Source organism: Toxorhynchites rutilus, chromosome 2 (genome assembly GCF_029784135.1).
Source record: "Toxorhynchites rutilus septentrionalis strain SRP chromosome 2, ASM2978413v1, whole genome shotgun sequence".
Lineage (NCBI taxonomy): Eukaryota > Metazoa > Arthropoda > Insecta > Diptera > Culicidae > Toxorhynchites > Toxorhynchites rutilus.
Genome location: NC_073745.1, coordinates 188185224 through 188199098, shown reverse-complemented (window position 1 = coordinate 188199098; position 13875 = coordinate 188185224). Strand labels below are relative to the sequence as shown.

Here is a 13875-nt window from a genome sequence, read left to right as displayed (position 1 = left end):
ATTTCCTCAAATGAGCAATTGAATCGTGCTGAGCAGCGTTTTTTTTAATTAACCCTTTGCGGTCAGAATTAATTTTCCTCGTTAGAAACTCTCTTGTCTTTCCACTCTTATAATATTTTGTTTATAGTGAGTACCGTTATCTATTATCCATAGAATCTCCGTATACATCCGTGAAAAAGTACACTAGACATTAAAATTCGTTTAGAAAAAATGTAAACTATTACATCGTTCAATAAAGTATTTAGTATCATTCCTTGCTGTGGTATCTGAGAGCAAACAAACGACCGCGAAAGGTTGAGGTCAGTTTAAGGCAAAAAGGCGGGCAGCAGGTTTCAAAGCTATGATTTTATGGAAAAAATGAACAAATTTTTTAAAATGGGGAGTGTTATCAGAGCGCGCCTTTACTCGACTGGCAGCGCTTCTCCATACATACAAACCAAACCGAAGAAACCATACCTCGACCGACAGTTTACACACAGTCCAAATGGTCAGCAGAGTAGTGGTCAATAAATATGGATAGGAATGATGAAGAGGAAAAAGAAGAAGAAATCAAAGAAAGGGAAAATAGTTTTGGAGAAGAACAAAGGTGATAGTTGAAATAAAAGTGATTTAGAAAGGAGGTCTAAAGAAATTGTTAAAGCCTAAAGTTTGACTTACAGCTATTGAACCTATCTAACAGTTTATACAAAACGTACGGTATCAAATAATCCTAACGCTACTTAAATCTAATTGCTATCATTAGTTATATTCGTCAAAAGGTAATATTTTGCCTAAATCTAGTAAAAATTATACCTAACTTAAAAATATTCTAAATCTAGTAGATTAATCTAGGAATTTGTAACCGATAATCTGAATTCGCCACTTCAACGTAGTTGGCACCCCGAGAAAACATTCATCAGCTTTACTGATCGGGTGGAAATAGTAAACGTGAGTTTCAATTGTATAAGATGAGAACATAATCGAACTACATATATTGTTTCCTATAGGAATTTTATAATTCTTCTCTAAGTGAAAATACAAAGGATTTATAAAAACGGAGAATATATTATTTCGGTGCGCCAACAGTTTATAAAATTCGTTTAGTCGAATAACCTGGATTATGTCGAACCGTAATGCTAATAAGCCGGTCACGGATGCTGTTCCCGAAAAGGCACACACAAATCGTGGAGCAAATATTGATGGTGTGCATGTGGTGACAACAACGGAAAATGTGGAAACGACTCTATCAGGGCGAGCATGCAAAATATGTAGAGGTCCTGACACTAACGAAATGGTTAAGTGCAACCTCTGTCACGATTGGTACCATTACCGTTGTATTTGTATGACGGATGAAGTTGGAGACAAGTGCTGGTGCTGTCCCAAATGCGCAGCTGCAACCGGGAACCAGCAGACAAGTTCAACCGCCGATCAGCAAATCGCAACAACGAGTGGTGTCAAAAATGCAGGAAAGCAACACCCGAACGTACAAGGAGTAATACCACCGCAACAGAACATACGTGTAACCAGGAGTTCTGCTAAAAAGGAAACTGTTTCATCAGCTGTGCTGTCTAAGCCAAATTCATCCTTGAAAAATCAAGCAGGTGCGCTACCAGTCGCACAACCACACCAGGCGATTGCGCCACCTCAAAAGGAGGTTGTAACTACCGAAACACCTAGGGAAAAAGCGCAGTCAACTGGCTCTCGTCGTTCCCTTAAACTTCAACTACAGAAATTGGAGGAAGAATATGCTCTCAAACGTGAATTCATTACGGAAAAATACAGTATCCTCGAACAAATGAGCGAGCAAGATGGATCAGCGTACGGTGGAGGCAGTGAAATCAACGAGTGGGTGGAACAAAACAATACGATGCTCGAAGAAGGAAGGTTGGATGAAGTTCCACCGAATGCTGTGCGAGACATCGCGGTACCAGACAATAACATTCCTGCTCCAGTTGATGATAATAGACTTCCGTACGTTCCAAGGCCACAGAATGTCCCTCAACCTACATTGATGCACAACATGGGGTTACCGGAGCTCCCTAGACAGCATAACCCGCTGAATAGTCAACAGCTTGCTGCTCGACAGTCAATATCTAGGCGCCTGCCGACATTCTCGGGCCATCCCGAAGAATGGCTGGTTTTTTTGTCAACCTTCAATAGTACCACGACAATGTGCGGATTCTCATCAGAAGAAAACACCATTCGACTACAGCGGTGCCTGAAGGGCGTACGAAGCAGTGAAATGCTTACTTATGCATCCGTCAAACATTCGATGTGTGATGGATACACTGCGTATGCTGTTTGGACAGCCGGAGTCGATAGTACACTCTCTGATCTCGAAAATCAATTGTTTGCCAGCAATAAGGGAGAATAAACTCGACACGATTGTGGATTTCGCTGTTAGCGTTCGAAATTTCTGTGCGACGGTTGACGCATGTGGCTTGGAGGAGTATTTATACAATATCTCATTGTTGCACCAGCTCGTCGCGAAACTCCCTCTTGGTATCTGCCTGTATTTCCGGTGAGAAATCCGAATAAACCCGGGAAGGTCAGGCTGGTATGGGACGCGGCTGCAAAAACGTTTGGTGTTTCGCTAAATTCTGCGCTTTTGAAGGGTCCCGATCAGCTCTGTTCGCTGTTTGAGATCTTGCTCACATTTCGCGAACGACGAATTTGATTAACTGGAGACATCCGCGAAATGTATCACCAGGTAGCAATATGGCATGAGGACCAACAGTGTCAAAGGTTCTTCTGGCTGGACAGAAGCGGTGAACTGTCTGTCTATGTATTGCAGGTCATGAGTTTCGGTGCCTGCTGTTCTCCAAGCTGCGCGCAATACATCAAAAACCTCAACGCAGAACGGTTCAAGGCGACGCATCAATCAGCCGTGGAAGCTATCACGAAACGCCACTACGTGGACGATATGCTGGTCAGCGTAGACGAAGAGAGCGAAGCAATTCGTTTGGCCGAAGAAGTGAGACACGGCCACTCGCAGGGCGGCTTTGAGATCCGCAATTGGATAAGCAACTCCAAACGGGTTCTCACCGCTCTAAAAGAAAAGACGACTGTGGAAAAGGACCTAGACATTTCACCAGAAGTAGCCATGGAAAAAGTTCTCGGCATGTGGTGGCGTACAGAGACGGATGAATTTATGTTCAAAATTGGATGGAAGCGCTACGATCAACTTCTCCTCAGCGGTCACCGATCGCCAACTAAGCGCGAAATGCTTCGCGTTCTCATGACGATCTTCGATCCGATCGATCGATCCGCTGAACTTCGCCCTCACTTACTTCTACATCGTACGGTCTCAATCTCAGCCGGTATTAATTATGAATTGATCTGCGTCAGTAAGTTTTCCAAATGGAAATTATTGCGGAATTGTGTTGCTCTCGTTTTCCGATACATATCCAACTTGCGACTGAAGATAAAAGAACATCCTATTCTGATTGGCCCGCTTTCCGCGGACGAGCTCAACAAGGCAGAAGAATACTTGTTTCGCCTCGCACAACACGAGGGCTTCCCAAACGAAGTAGCTAATCTGGAAACCACGAAGTCACTACCAAAAACCAGCCCGCTGTACCAGTTGAATCCTCAACTGGACGAGCAGGGAGTCATTCGGATGAGAACGAGGATTGGTGCGTGTCAGTTTGCCACTGAAGCTGCCAAAAAACCTATAATACTGCCTCGTGATCATCACATAACCACCCTGATAATGAAGCACTACCACCACAGATACCACCACTGCAACCACGAAACCGTCATAAATGAGCTAAGACAACGGTTTCATATTCCTCGCATTCGTGTCGGCTTCGCCAAGGCCCGCAGGAACTGCCAACGCTGTAAGAACGAGACAGCCATGCCTCGCCCTCCAATCATGGCAGACCTACCGCCAGCCCGGCTTGCAGCCTTCACTCGGCCTTTCACATATGTCGGGATAGACTACTTTGGCCCGATTGAGGTAGCCCTAGGCAGACGAGTAGAGAAGCGCTGGGGAATGCTGATCACTTGTCTGACAATACGTGCTATTCACATTGAACTGGTCTGCACCCTCAGCACAAACTCATGCATAATGGGTCTTCGCAACTTTGTCGCCCGCAGAGGTACTCCCAGGAAGATCTACAGCGATCGTGGTACGAACTTTGTCGGCGCCAGTCGCACGCTAAAGGAAGCGATGGCAGCTATTAACGAAAAGCAGTTTATGGAGGAGTTCATCACTTCAGAAACGGACTGGATATTTAATCCTCCCGCAGCACCACATATGGGTGGTTGCTGGGAAAGGTTAATCCGGACGGTGAAGGCTAATTTGATGGCCATTCAATCATCCCGCCAACCAACAGATGAGGTGCTTCGAAACGTGCTTATAGAAATCGAGAGCATCGTAAATTCACGACCTTTGACGCACGTTCCGATTGACAGCGATTCGGCTCCAGCTCTTACCCCGAATCACTTTTTACTCGGGTCATCCGATGGCTCGAAGCCATCGGATGACCCGATTCTCGACAACAGTGGTTCCGCATTGCTGCAGAACTGGCGAACATCCCAGATCATCGCAAACCAGTTCTGGAGGCGTTGGGTAACCGACTATCTTCCAGAAATAACCAGACGAACAAAATGGTTCGTACACACCAAACCTATAGTCATCGGTGACGTAGTAATCATCGTAGATCCGCAGCTACCCAGAAATTGGTAGGCCGAAAGGTAGAATCATCCATACGAAGGTCGGATGCGATTATTTACGGCGACGGGATTTACGAGAGGCCGGTAAAGAAACTGGCAGTCCTGGATGTTCGGCGCGAGGAACAGTAAGCCAACCGGAAGTAGGCGTACTCGGGGGGAGTGTTATCAGAGCGCGCCTTTACTCGACTGGCAGCGCTTCTCCATACATACAAACCAAACCGAAGAAACCATACCTCGACCGACAGTTTACACACAGTCCAAATGGTCAGCAGAGTAGTGGTCAATAAATATGGATAGGAATGATGAAGAGGAAAAAGAAGAAGAAATCGAAGAAAGGGAAAATAGTTTTGGAGAAGAACAAAGGTGATAGTTGAAATAAAAGTGATTTAGAAAGGAGGTCTAAAGAAATAGTTAAAGTCTAAAGTTTGACTTACAGCTATTGAACCTATCTAACAGTTTATACAAAACGTACGGTATCAAATAATCCTAACGCTACTTAAATCTAATTGCTATCATTAGTTATATTCGTCAAAAGGTAATATTTTGCCTAAATCTAGTAAAAATTATACCTAACTTAAAAATATTCTAAATCTAGTAGATTAATCTAGGAATTTGTAACCGATAATCTGAATTCGCCACTTCAACGTAGTTGGCACCCCGAGAAAACATTCATCAGCTTTACTGATCGGGTGGAAATAGTAAACGTGAGTTTCAATTGTATAAGAAGAGAACATAATCGAACTACATATATTGTTTCCTATGGGAATTTTATAATTCTTCATCCAAGTGAAAATACAAAAGATTTATAAAAACGGAGAATATATTATTTCGGTGCGCCAACAGGGAGGATGGTCAGCGGCTGATTAATTCGGCGTTGAATAGCTCTCTAGTAAACTGTTCGAATTTAATAAGTGATGTTTTGATAAGGATTTAAGCGGAGGAAAACTAGCTATATAAAACTATTTCGAACGACTTGATAAAATTCCATTCTGTATTCCGTTTGAAGTGTGTTTGCATTTCGTTTGATTTTTCGATTTCTTTTCGAACATGAAATAGGCAAAACGTTCGAAATAGGGAATACGAAATTATAACTCGTACGAAATGATGGTTTCAAGCGAGATGCAAATCCGCGGAATGCAGAAAAGGGGTGTAAAAAGCAATACAAATAACTTTTCGAGCAAGGTAAGTAGAAAATCAATGAGTCGTTAGTTTTCTGAAGTAATTTTTCCCCGCGAGCATTTTGGAAGCCATCTAGGCACTCAATACAGAATGATAAGCGCAGTTGAAAAATAAAAAAAAAATTAATACACTATTAGTACCCTCTAAAAAATTCCCGAACTATTGCGGAAAAGGTTTCGTACTACGCTGACGACTAATAAAACGAGTGTGTAAATGAACCGACATTTTCTGTAACCGATCGTATTCCGGAGTGGGCAAAGAACAACACTCGACTAAAAAAATAGAAGAGAAAAATGTGATATCGAAAATATTTTGAGTGATTTTTGAAACACTTTAACTAGGTTAAAAATAATGCATTCGTCAAATCAACAATTGAGCCTTGTATAGAATATTCTCAAATTTTGACCATCGATTTTCTGGGCGTTCATTATTTCATAAAATATTCTTAATTCAAAATTAAAGGATTATTTTTCATTGGATAGAGAATACCTCTGTATTAAATAGTTCTATTGAAACTTTCTATGAATCAAATGTAAGCGAAATGATCAGATTGATTGGATTCTTATTGGGAATATATTTTTAAAATCTATAGAAACTTTGAAAGCAAACCAAAAACGCTTTACCTTTTCTAGCAATGTCCTTTGTCTACAACGCATATACACATCAAACTAAAAATATGTACGTACGATATCCCTAAGCTAAAATTTTGTAGCTTGAAAATACTGTATTTTTTATCTTCATGTCATCATTTATATCAAGGCTACAGGCGTTCCGAAATCGCTTAAAAATTTTGATCCTTTACTCCTTTAAGATTTCCAGATGGAAGAAGCACACTTCTGAAATAAAGCTGTGAACGTAAATTATCTTTTAAGTATTGAATTTGTATTCTATGTGATAGCAAAACATTTCTTTACAAGTATTTAGAAAATCGTGTACTAAAATTGTATCTGATTATGATTTCAAATCAATCTATTTTTATTCGATTGGTGTTGCTCAAGATCAATTTTTGGAATTGTGTGGTTTTCGCGTTTCCGTGTTGGCAAGCCAGATAGCCTTAATATCTTCGTATTAAAAGTATTTCACAATTAAACTCATATGAAACATATGCCTTGTTTTGCTACTCATTACTCTGCCATAAAACCACAATGTGCACAGCAAAGCGCGGCAGGCAGTAAAGTTTGAAACAAAATAAACTTAAATGAAAATTAAATTTAATTATTCGCAATTCAGTTATTTTCTCAATTAAAGCTTGCAACGAGGTTGTCGGCGTAAAACGAAGCATACAAATTTACGTTGAACGAACTCTCTGGATGTTGTTATCGCAATATGGATTTCAAACTACGGAAGAATACTCCGAAAACGAACGAACAAGAGAACAGTACAGGGTGTCACCGTGAAAGAGATATACTTTATTATTTATGTCATAAAAGTAAAACAAATGAATCTTTCTTTTCTGGTTCTTCTTTATTATCATGGTAGAGTAGTGAAGTTACAGCAGAATTAGTTCAGTTCAAACTGCCCGCAAACGCTTCTCAAAAGTATCACAAGCAAGGATGGAAAACAAGGGAGCATGATGCGATTTACGATTAATCGCAAACTGCACAGATCGTAATCTGTGCAAACTGCGACTAACTATTAATCCTCTCCCATCATAACCAAATTATTTTCTCTTGGTAACTCTGAGTTGACCAAAGCATTGCTAGACTGAAACTAGTTCGAATAATTGAGTTACTCTCCTTCCTCGTTCTGTTTACAACTCCTAACAAAAATTTGCTCCATGAGAATTAGTATCTCTATGACGTACGCTTTACGATTCTCGCTCTCTCGTCCGGGCGTTCAATTTTCCTCTCCGAGCGCGTTTACTTCGATGAAACTGTGTAAGGAAAAAATGCGCTACAGCAGATAGGACGACATTAATGTTTAATGTTCCACAGAGGATTTCTCAGATGGTGTTTAAATTCATCTACCAGAGACTACAAACAATAATCCCCCTCAAATCAAGCCGTGTTTTGAAACATCAGAACAATAGCAAAAACAACATCACGATCATAAGGTGTTGGTTCGGTTATTCCAGACGACATTGGAATATATTCCATCTGATCATCTTAGGAAGGTTAACGACCTTCAAAGGATAAATTTATCTTGGGAACATTAAATTGATGTTCATGACTGCCAGTCGGACGTTTATCCGCTCTGATAATAATTGTGTGGTCCTCACAAAGCATATATTACAATGCCGTCATTTCGTTTAAATTCTTCGCATACCGTTTGATGATTAGGTAGGATGTTGATAATCAATTTCTGCGATACCGATTGTTCCATCAGTATTTATTCGACAATATGGAGATTGAATACCTGAAATTAACCAGATTCAACCAAACAAATTTGCGGACAAAGCAGTATGTACACTCAAGAGATGCAACAAGTTTGAAGGGATATGAAAAAAACATTGGTCGTTCAATAAATCTACTGCCACATATGTCGGAAGTCCACGATATATGAATAACATATGTCCATACTAATTCATTACATTTATTTGCAACGAAAAACGTAACCATACAGAATTGAATTGATCAAGTATGTGATCCGTTTTATCTACAAAATAAAAAAGGATCTTAAATTCCATTGAATTCGAAAAGTGTTTCGTGAAAACACTAATTGAATTATTAGAAAAAATATTTGAAGAGAAATGTGTATGTTCAGAATTATTGGAATCTAAAAAACGATTTTGGGCGGGATGAGATTCGCCTAAATCTGCTGGTAAAAAAATTAATCAATTGCATCCATTACCCGTCTGCTGTTTATCGGGCGGGAGACGACAGCAAAATAAAATCGACACTCCACTCACTGCGGTCAGTGCAATAGAGAATTAAAAATCCCTCGAAGAGTGTCGTAAGATTTCAGTTGATCGTCTCTTGTACACTTTCCGATCATGAACTCATCATCCGCTCTATGGGATGGGATTAATCGTTTGTGGCTTGCACTCACGATAAAGCTTAAGTAGTAGAAGTAATGCTTCGAGAGTGCATACAGTGGGGATTCCTCTTTCATATTGTTTTTTTGAGATCTTGGTAGCTCACCGTTCCAAGTATTCTCTCTGTGTACATATGAAGGATAAAAGAGCATCGCCTGCTGGGGGTGATTTAAAAACATCCGACTAGAGGGATATACTTATTCATTGATTGTTGAATGTGATTTTTTACCATCACTGATCACAAGTATCACGCACGCACGACTTCGATCGCTATTTCATCCCAGATAAAGGGTGTGTCACATCAAATTGCATCACGGAAAAAACGCTGTAGAAATTTAATTTTCAGGAATTATATCTTCAGCTTTCGCTTATAATCAGATAAGAGTGTATAGATCACGTTGGCCATGCTTCACTGTCAATTTTTCATAAATTTGGAAAAATGTCGTCGAACGAAAAAGAGGGTCGTGAATTAATCCAGTGCACTCATTTCGAGAATCCGGAGTTGTCACATCGGGACATCGGTAAGATGCTGGGAATCGTCCAATCCACGGTCAGCAGAGTACTAAAACGATACTTCGAGAACCTAACCATCGACCGGAAGGTGAAGAACGGCAAAAATGGATGCTCCGTCAGTGAAAAAGATCACAAGCGCGTAGTTAAGCAGTTTAGACGTGATCCGAGAAGTTCGGTTCGGGATGTCGCCAATAAGCTGAATTTGTCAAGTTCATTCGTCCAGCGGACCAAGCAGCGGGAGGGCCTACGTACATACAAGGTTCAGAAGGCTCCTAACCGCGACGAAAGGCAAAACATGGTGGGGAAGACGCGAGCCCGGAAGCTGTACACCGAAATGCTGACGAAGCCGCATTGCCTGGTAATGGACGACGAAACCTACGTCAAAGCGGACTTTCGTCAGCTGCCGGGCCTGTTGTTCTTCTCCGCAGAGGACAAATTCAGCGTTCCGGAGGAGATTCGCAAGCAGAAACTATCCAAGTTTGCCAAAAAGTTCATGGTTTTGCAAGCGATCTGCTCTTGCGGAAAGCGGAGCGCCACCTTCGTGATGACCGGCACGGTAAACGGGCAGGTTTACCTTAAGGAGTGCCTACAGAAGCGCTTACTACCACTTTTGAAGCAGCACGAGGGCCCGACCATCTTCTGGTCGGATCTCGCTTCGTACCACTATTCAAAGGACGTGTTGGAGTGGTACGAAGCCAACGGGGCACCTTCGTGCCAAAGGAAATGAACCCGCCCAATGCGCCGGAGCTTCGCCCAATAGAGAAATATTGGGCGGTTATGAAGCAGGCCCTCCGGAAGAACCCAAAAGTTGTCAAATTTCAAGAGAAAATGGATTTCTGTTCAAAAAAAACTACAACCTGACGTTGTACAGAACCTTATGGACGGGGTAAGGAGGAAGGTGCGAGCATACGGGCTTGGGCTCGAAATATGAATAAAAAGAAAATGCCAAAAGTTGTTTAATAGTTTTTATTTTACTGTCTAAAATTTTCAAAAGGATCGGTCTACTGGGCGAATTTCTACAGCGTTTTTTTCGTGATGCAATTTGATGTGACACACCCTTTATTCACCAACGGTTCTTGAAAGTGTCCAAAGTCATATGTTTTACTTCACCCAGTTTTCCTAGCAAGTATCCCTAAATGTTAAAGTCCAACGGATTCAAACCGGGAGGAAATGCGAGCTATCCGTGGGTACTGAATATTTTTGGAGATAATCCGTGAATCTTCTGTTTCTTGAAAGCTCTATCTCCAAGGTCCATGATGATTTTATGGATTTTTTCTCAAATCGTTTAATGGTCCTGTACACGAATCTGCTTAAATTCAGATGTGACAGCTTCCTTCTGATCTGCGTGTTGCTCATTCCAGCAAGACACAAGATTTTGATTTGTTCTCTACTCGAATCCATTGCCATTTTCTTCTGAAAAAAGTGAAACACTGGCTTTATCACTTACAAGTGCACTATAAACATGTGTCGCCATAAAAAAAACACAGCTGATTAACAGGGCAGGGCAGAGTTTACATCGAGAGGCACTCAAATGTGTGTCTTTCACGGTGACACCCTGTATACAGCTTTGAGGCATTCATGTCGGCAAAATATTTGGCGGTATGAAATGTATAACTCTGTTAATGCACTTTGAAGCATTGAGTGACATAAAATTGGCTTTACACCTACCAGTAGAAGTTGTTAACTGTCTCTGTCTCTGAACATGACTGCGGCATGTTCGTACTTCTCCACGCTTATGAAAAGTCTCACGTCATCTACATAAGAGAGCTCATTATATTTTAGAATAGGTAGGTATGTGGACGTTGTCGAGGTACAGAAATTTTTTTTTTCAATTAGCAATAATCGCATCTCGAATGTACCTCATTGGTTACGATATCGTCACTGCGCAAAGCTAGCAGGAAAATTGAATGCCTAGTGTTTTTGTGAAATATCAGATGTAAATTCGACGTAAGGGTGTAAAGTTGCTTTTTACACATATCCATCGGACGGTCAGATAATACATATCGGCCTCATCGAACGGAAAGTTCATTTTCACGTTTCTTTTCGATAACCCTCGAACAATCACCTCATTACGCGGAAAACCCTTCTGAATTGAATTGGTCTTATTTTTTTTTGATGAATAAGCTTGATAATCATAATGCGGTATTAATTGAATCATACCATGCATACAGCCTTTTAAACACGAAGTGAATTCTCAGGGAAAACCCCCTGTTTTCAGCCCGCTTGACCTATGTCTATAGACAAATATGATTCAAACTAATTTACTACTACTCTAAACCAATATCAAACAATTCGAAATAGAACGTCAGTGGCTCGTTCGTTTGCTTTAGAGAGATACCTGACGATAACTACGCACGATCTGTCACGTCTTCATCAGAACTATCCCTGTCGTCATCACCGAGCTTGAGAAATAGTTAAAGGGCATTGTCCAAAGGGTGGATCGGAAGAAGAGCCCGTTGAATGGGTGTGATACTTTTTCACACCTCCACGTATAATAGACTGTGACTTTTAACAACCTACGATAGATCTTAGTTCTCATATCTGATATAAATGCAAATGCATGTTGTCGAGGCTGTCCAGAACTATTTAGAACATCACAGTGAAGATTTAGAATCCAGAGTGCATTCAAATAATTTTGAAGTTTTAGATTTGGTGTAGAGTTTTCAACACAAAAACAACATGGCTTCAACAGAATATGTCGTTGCTGTAAGATCATAATACATTTTTTTGTGAAAATATATATTTACCCATTGTTTCCTATAGTTTATCATCACTCTCAGATTGTTGTGTTGCTATTGTACACCAATTAGTAATGTTTATGGAAACTTATCAAACAATACTGCACAATATGAGATTTATAATGCCTCATTATCAAGTCACGAAACAGTTGAGAAGTTGGTTCACCGTGGTTTCATGGAAGACGCCAGCAGTAGCGAAACGTCTATACGAACCGATATCAAGCGGAGTGCAGTGACCGAATCGAACGATAGGAAATTGGAATCTAATTTCCTGGTTCATTCTTCGGAGGAAAACGACATGGAATTGGCCGAATCACATCTTTTCCGACCAGTTTTCCGATTTAAATCGCAATATGCTGAACGGAGACGAGTACGACAAATACAGCAGTCAACGTTACCTGCGAACAGTAGTAGTTAAAGTGAGAAAGTGTTACATTTTGGAAAATTTTCATTGGATCTCATACTATTTATGTAACAACACATGATGGAAATAATCCAATAAATGGAAAGATATAATTAAATGATTCATTTTAGTGACATGACTTCTTATTTATCGTACTGTATGAAAACACGATGGGTCAGCTCTCTATAATATAATTCTTTCAACAAGAAACCCTTCTTTACGCGATCTGAACAAGAGCCACAAATTGGGTTGTTGATGTTTTATGATTATGTGGACAATATTTTAAATGCCTTCAGTAGCAATGAATCTCTTGAGATTCTAATGTTACGTCAGTTTCCAGCAGTTAGACTCATTAAAATTCATATCTAATTTTTTCTATATACTGAATCTCAGAAGCTTCAACGTGATTCGACTGAATCAAAATGATTCGTGTATCATTGTGGTTCCGAAAGTGACACTCGTTCTAGAGAATTCATACCAGGTCATTGACTAGACGTTGAGATTGTTGCTATTGAGCAATTCCAATTGGAATCGACAAATGAAAGGACATGAGTATTTTTGATTCGAATGAAAGTTTGTATTCCGTTTGGGTTGGAGGAAAGATGAGTTTTCCACAGCAATTGGGAATTTTCTGACTCAAGTTCAACTTTTTATTAGGGCGTATCGATTTTAATAAGAGAAATCTTTGATAATTTATATCTCAAAAATTATAAGTCGTACCGAAATAATGTCTTAAGAAGAGTTATAGAGTATTTGTTTCCGACGCCGGTAACAAGATGGTAAACGAATTTCGGTAAATTTGAACAGACTCTTTATTCAACGTTTGAGTTGTTAAATTTTGCCTGTGGGTTGAACAACGTTTTTTATAATTATTTATAATTCATAAGTTCAGTGACTTACGTTTAGTGTCTTCTCTGAATTCTGCTAATAAACCGCTTAATAAACGCACCTGCGCACCTTAATAAACCGCTTTCTATGTCTAGAAAGCGGTTTATTAAGGTGCGCACGGGGCAAAAGTGCGCATTGGCCTTCATTCTATAGTAGATGATAGTGCGTTTTTAAAAATTGGATTAGTCCAAAAAATGCTTGTTGGGCAAAGGTGCGCATTGGCTGTGGGATAAAAGTTCGCACTAGCGTTTTGCTCTAAAAAAAATTATAAAATGTTTTCAACAAACATTTTTAACAGGACCCACATGAAGAAAATTGAATTGAAGCAATGCACTCCATAAATGCTCAAATGGCCCGACAGAGGCTTCGGAACGGAGTCTCGAAGCGTCGGATTGCGGAAGACCTCGGTATTCCTGATTTCTGAATTAGCTCTGAGGAAGTGGCTCATATCAGTAGGTGATTTTTTATTTGAATCGACATTTCTACCTCTGCTGGGATGTGTGAGCGCCACCACCTAGGGTGGT

The 13875-nt window shown here is 40.4% G+C and overlaps 2 protein-coding genes and 1 pseudogene across 2 annotated transcripts; 2 read left to right on the top strand and 1 right to left on the bottom strand.

Annotated features, from left to right (window-relative positions):
- Positions 1–2677: 2677 nt before the first annotated feature.
- Positions 2678–4669, top strand: LOC129766532 (uncharacterized). The gene has a single exon (XM_055767100.1). The coding sequence runs from the start codon at positions 2678–2680 to the stop codon at positions 4667–4669; it is 1992 nt and encodes a 663-aa protein (XP_055623075.1).
- Positions 4670–11040: 6371 nt separating this feature from the next.
- Positions 11041–11215, bottom strand: LOC129772218 (U4 spliceosomal RNA; annotated as a pseudogene).
- A 685-nt stretch (positions 11216–11900) lies between these two features.
- On the top strand, positions 11901–12581 carry LOC129771738 (uncharacterized). The gene is made up of 2 exons (XM_055775724.1): positions 11901–12028; positions 12086–12581. The coding sequence occupies exons 1-2, from the start codon at positions 12002–12004 to the stop codon at positions 12476–12478; spliced, it is 420 nt and encodes a 139-aa protein (XP_055631699.1). The 5' UTR covers positions 11901–12001; the 3' UTR covers positions 12479–12581.
- The last annotated feature ends 1294 nt before the right edge of the window (positions 12582–13875 follow it).

Bases quoted from the DNA above. Each gene is read 5' to 3' on its own strand.
- LOC129771738 (XM_055775724.1), top strand. From the start codon at position 12,002: ATGGCTTCAACAGAATATGTCGTTGCT. The intron at 12,029-12,085 runs GTAAGATCATAA...TGTTTCCTATAG, and splicing joins CAACAGAATATGTCGTTGCT to TTTATCATCACTCTCAGATT.
- LOC129766532 (XM_055767100.1), top strand. From the start codon at position 2,678: ATGTATCACCAGGTAGCAATATGGCATGAGGACCAACAGTGTCAAAGG.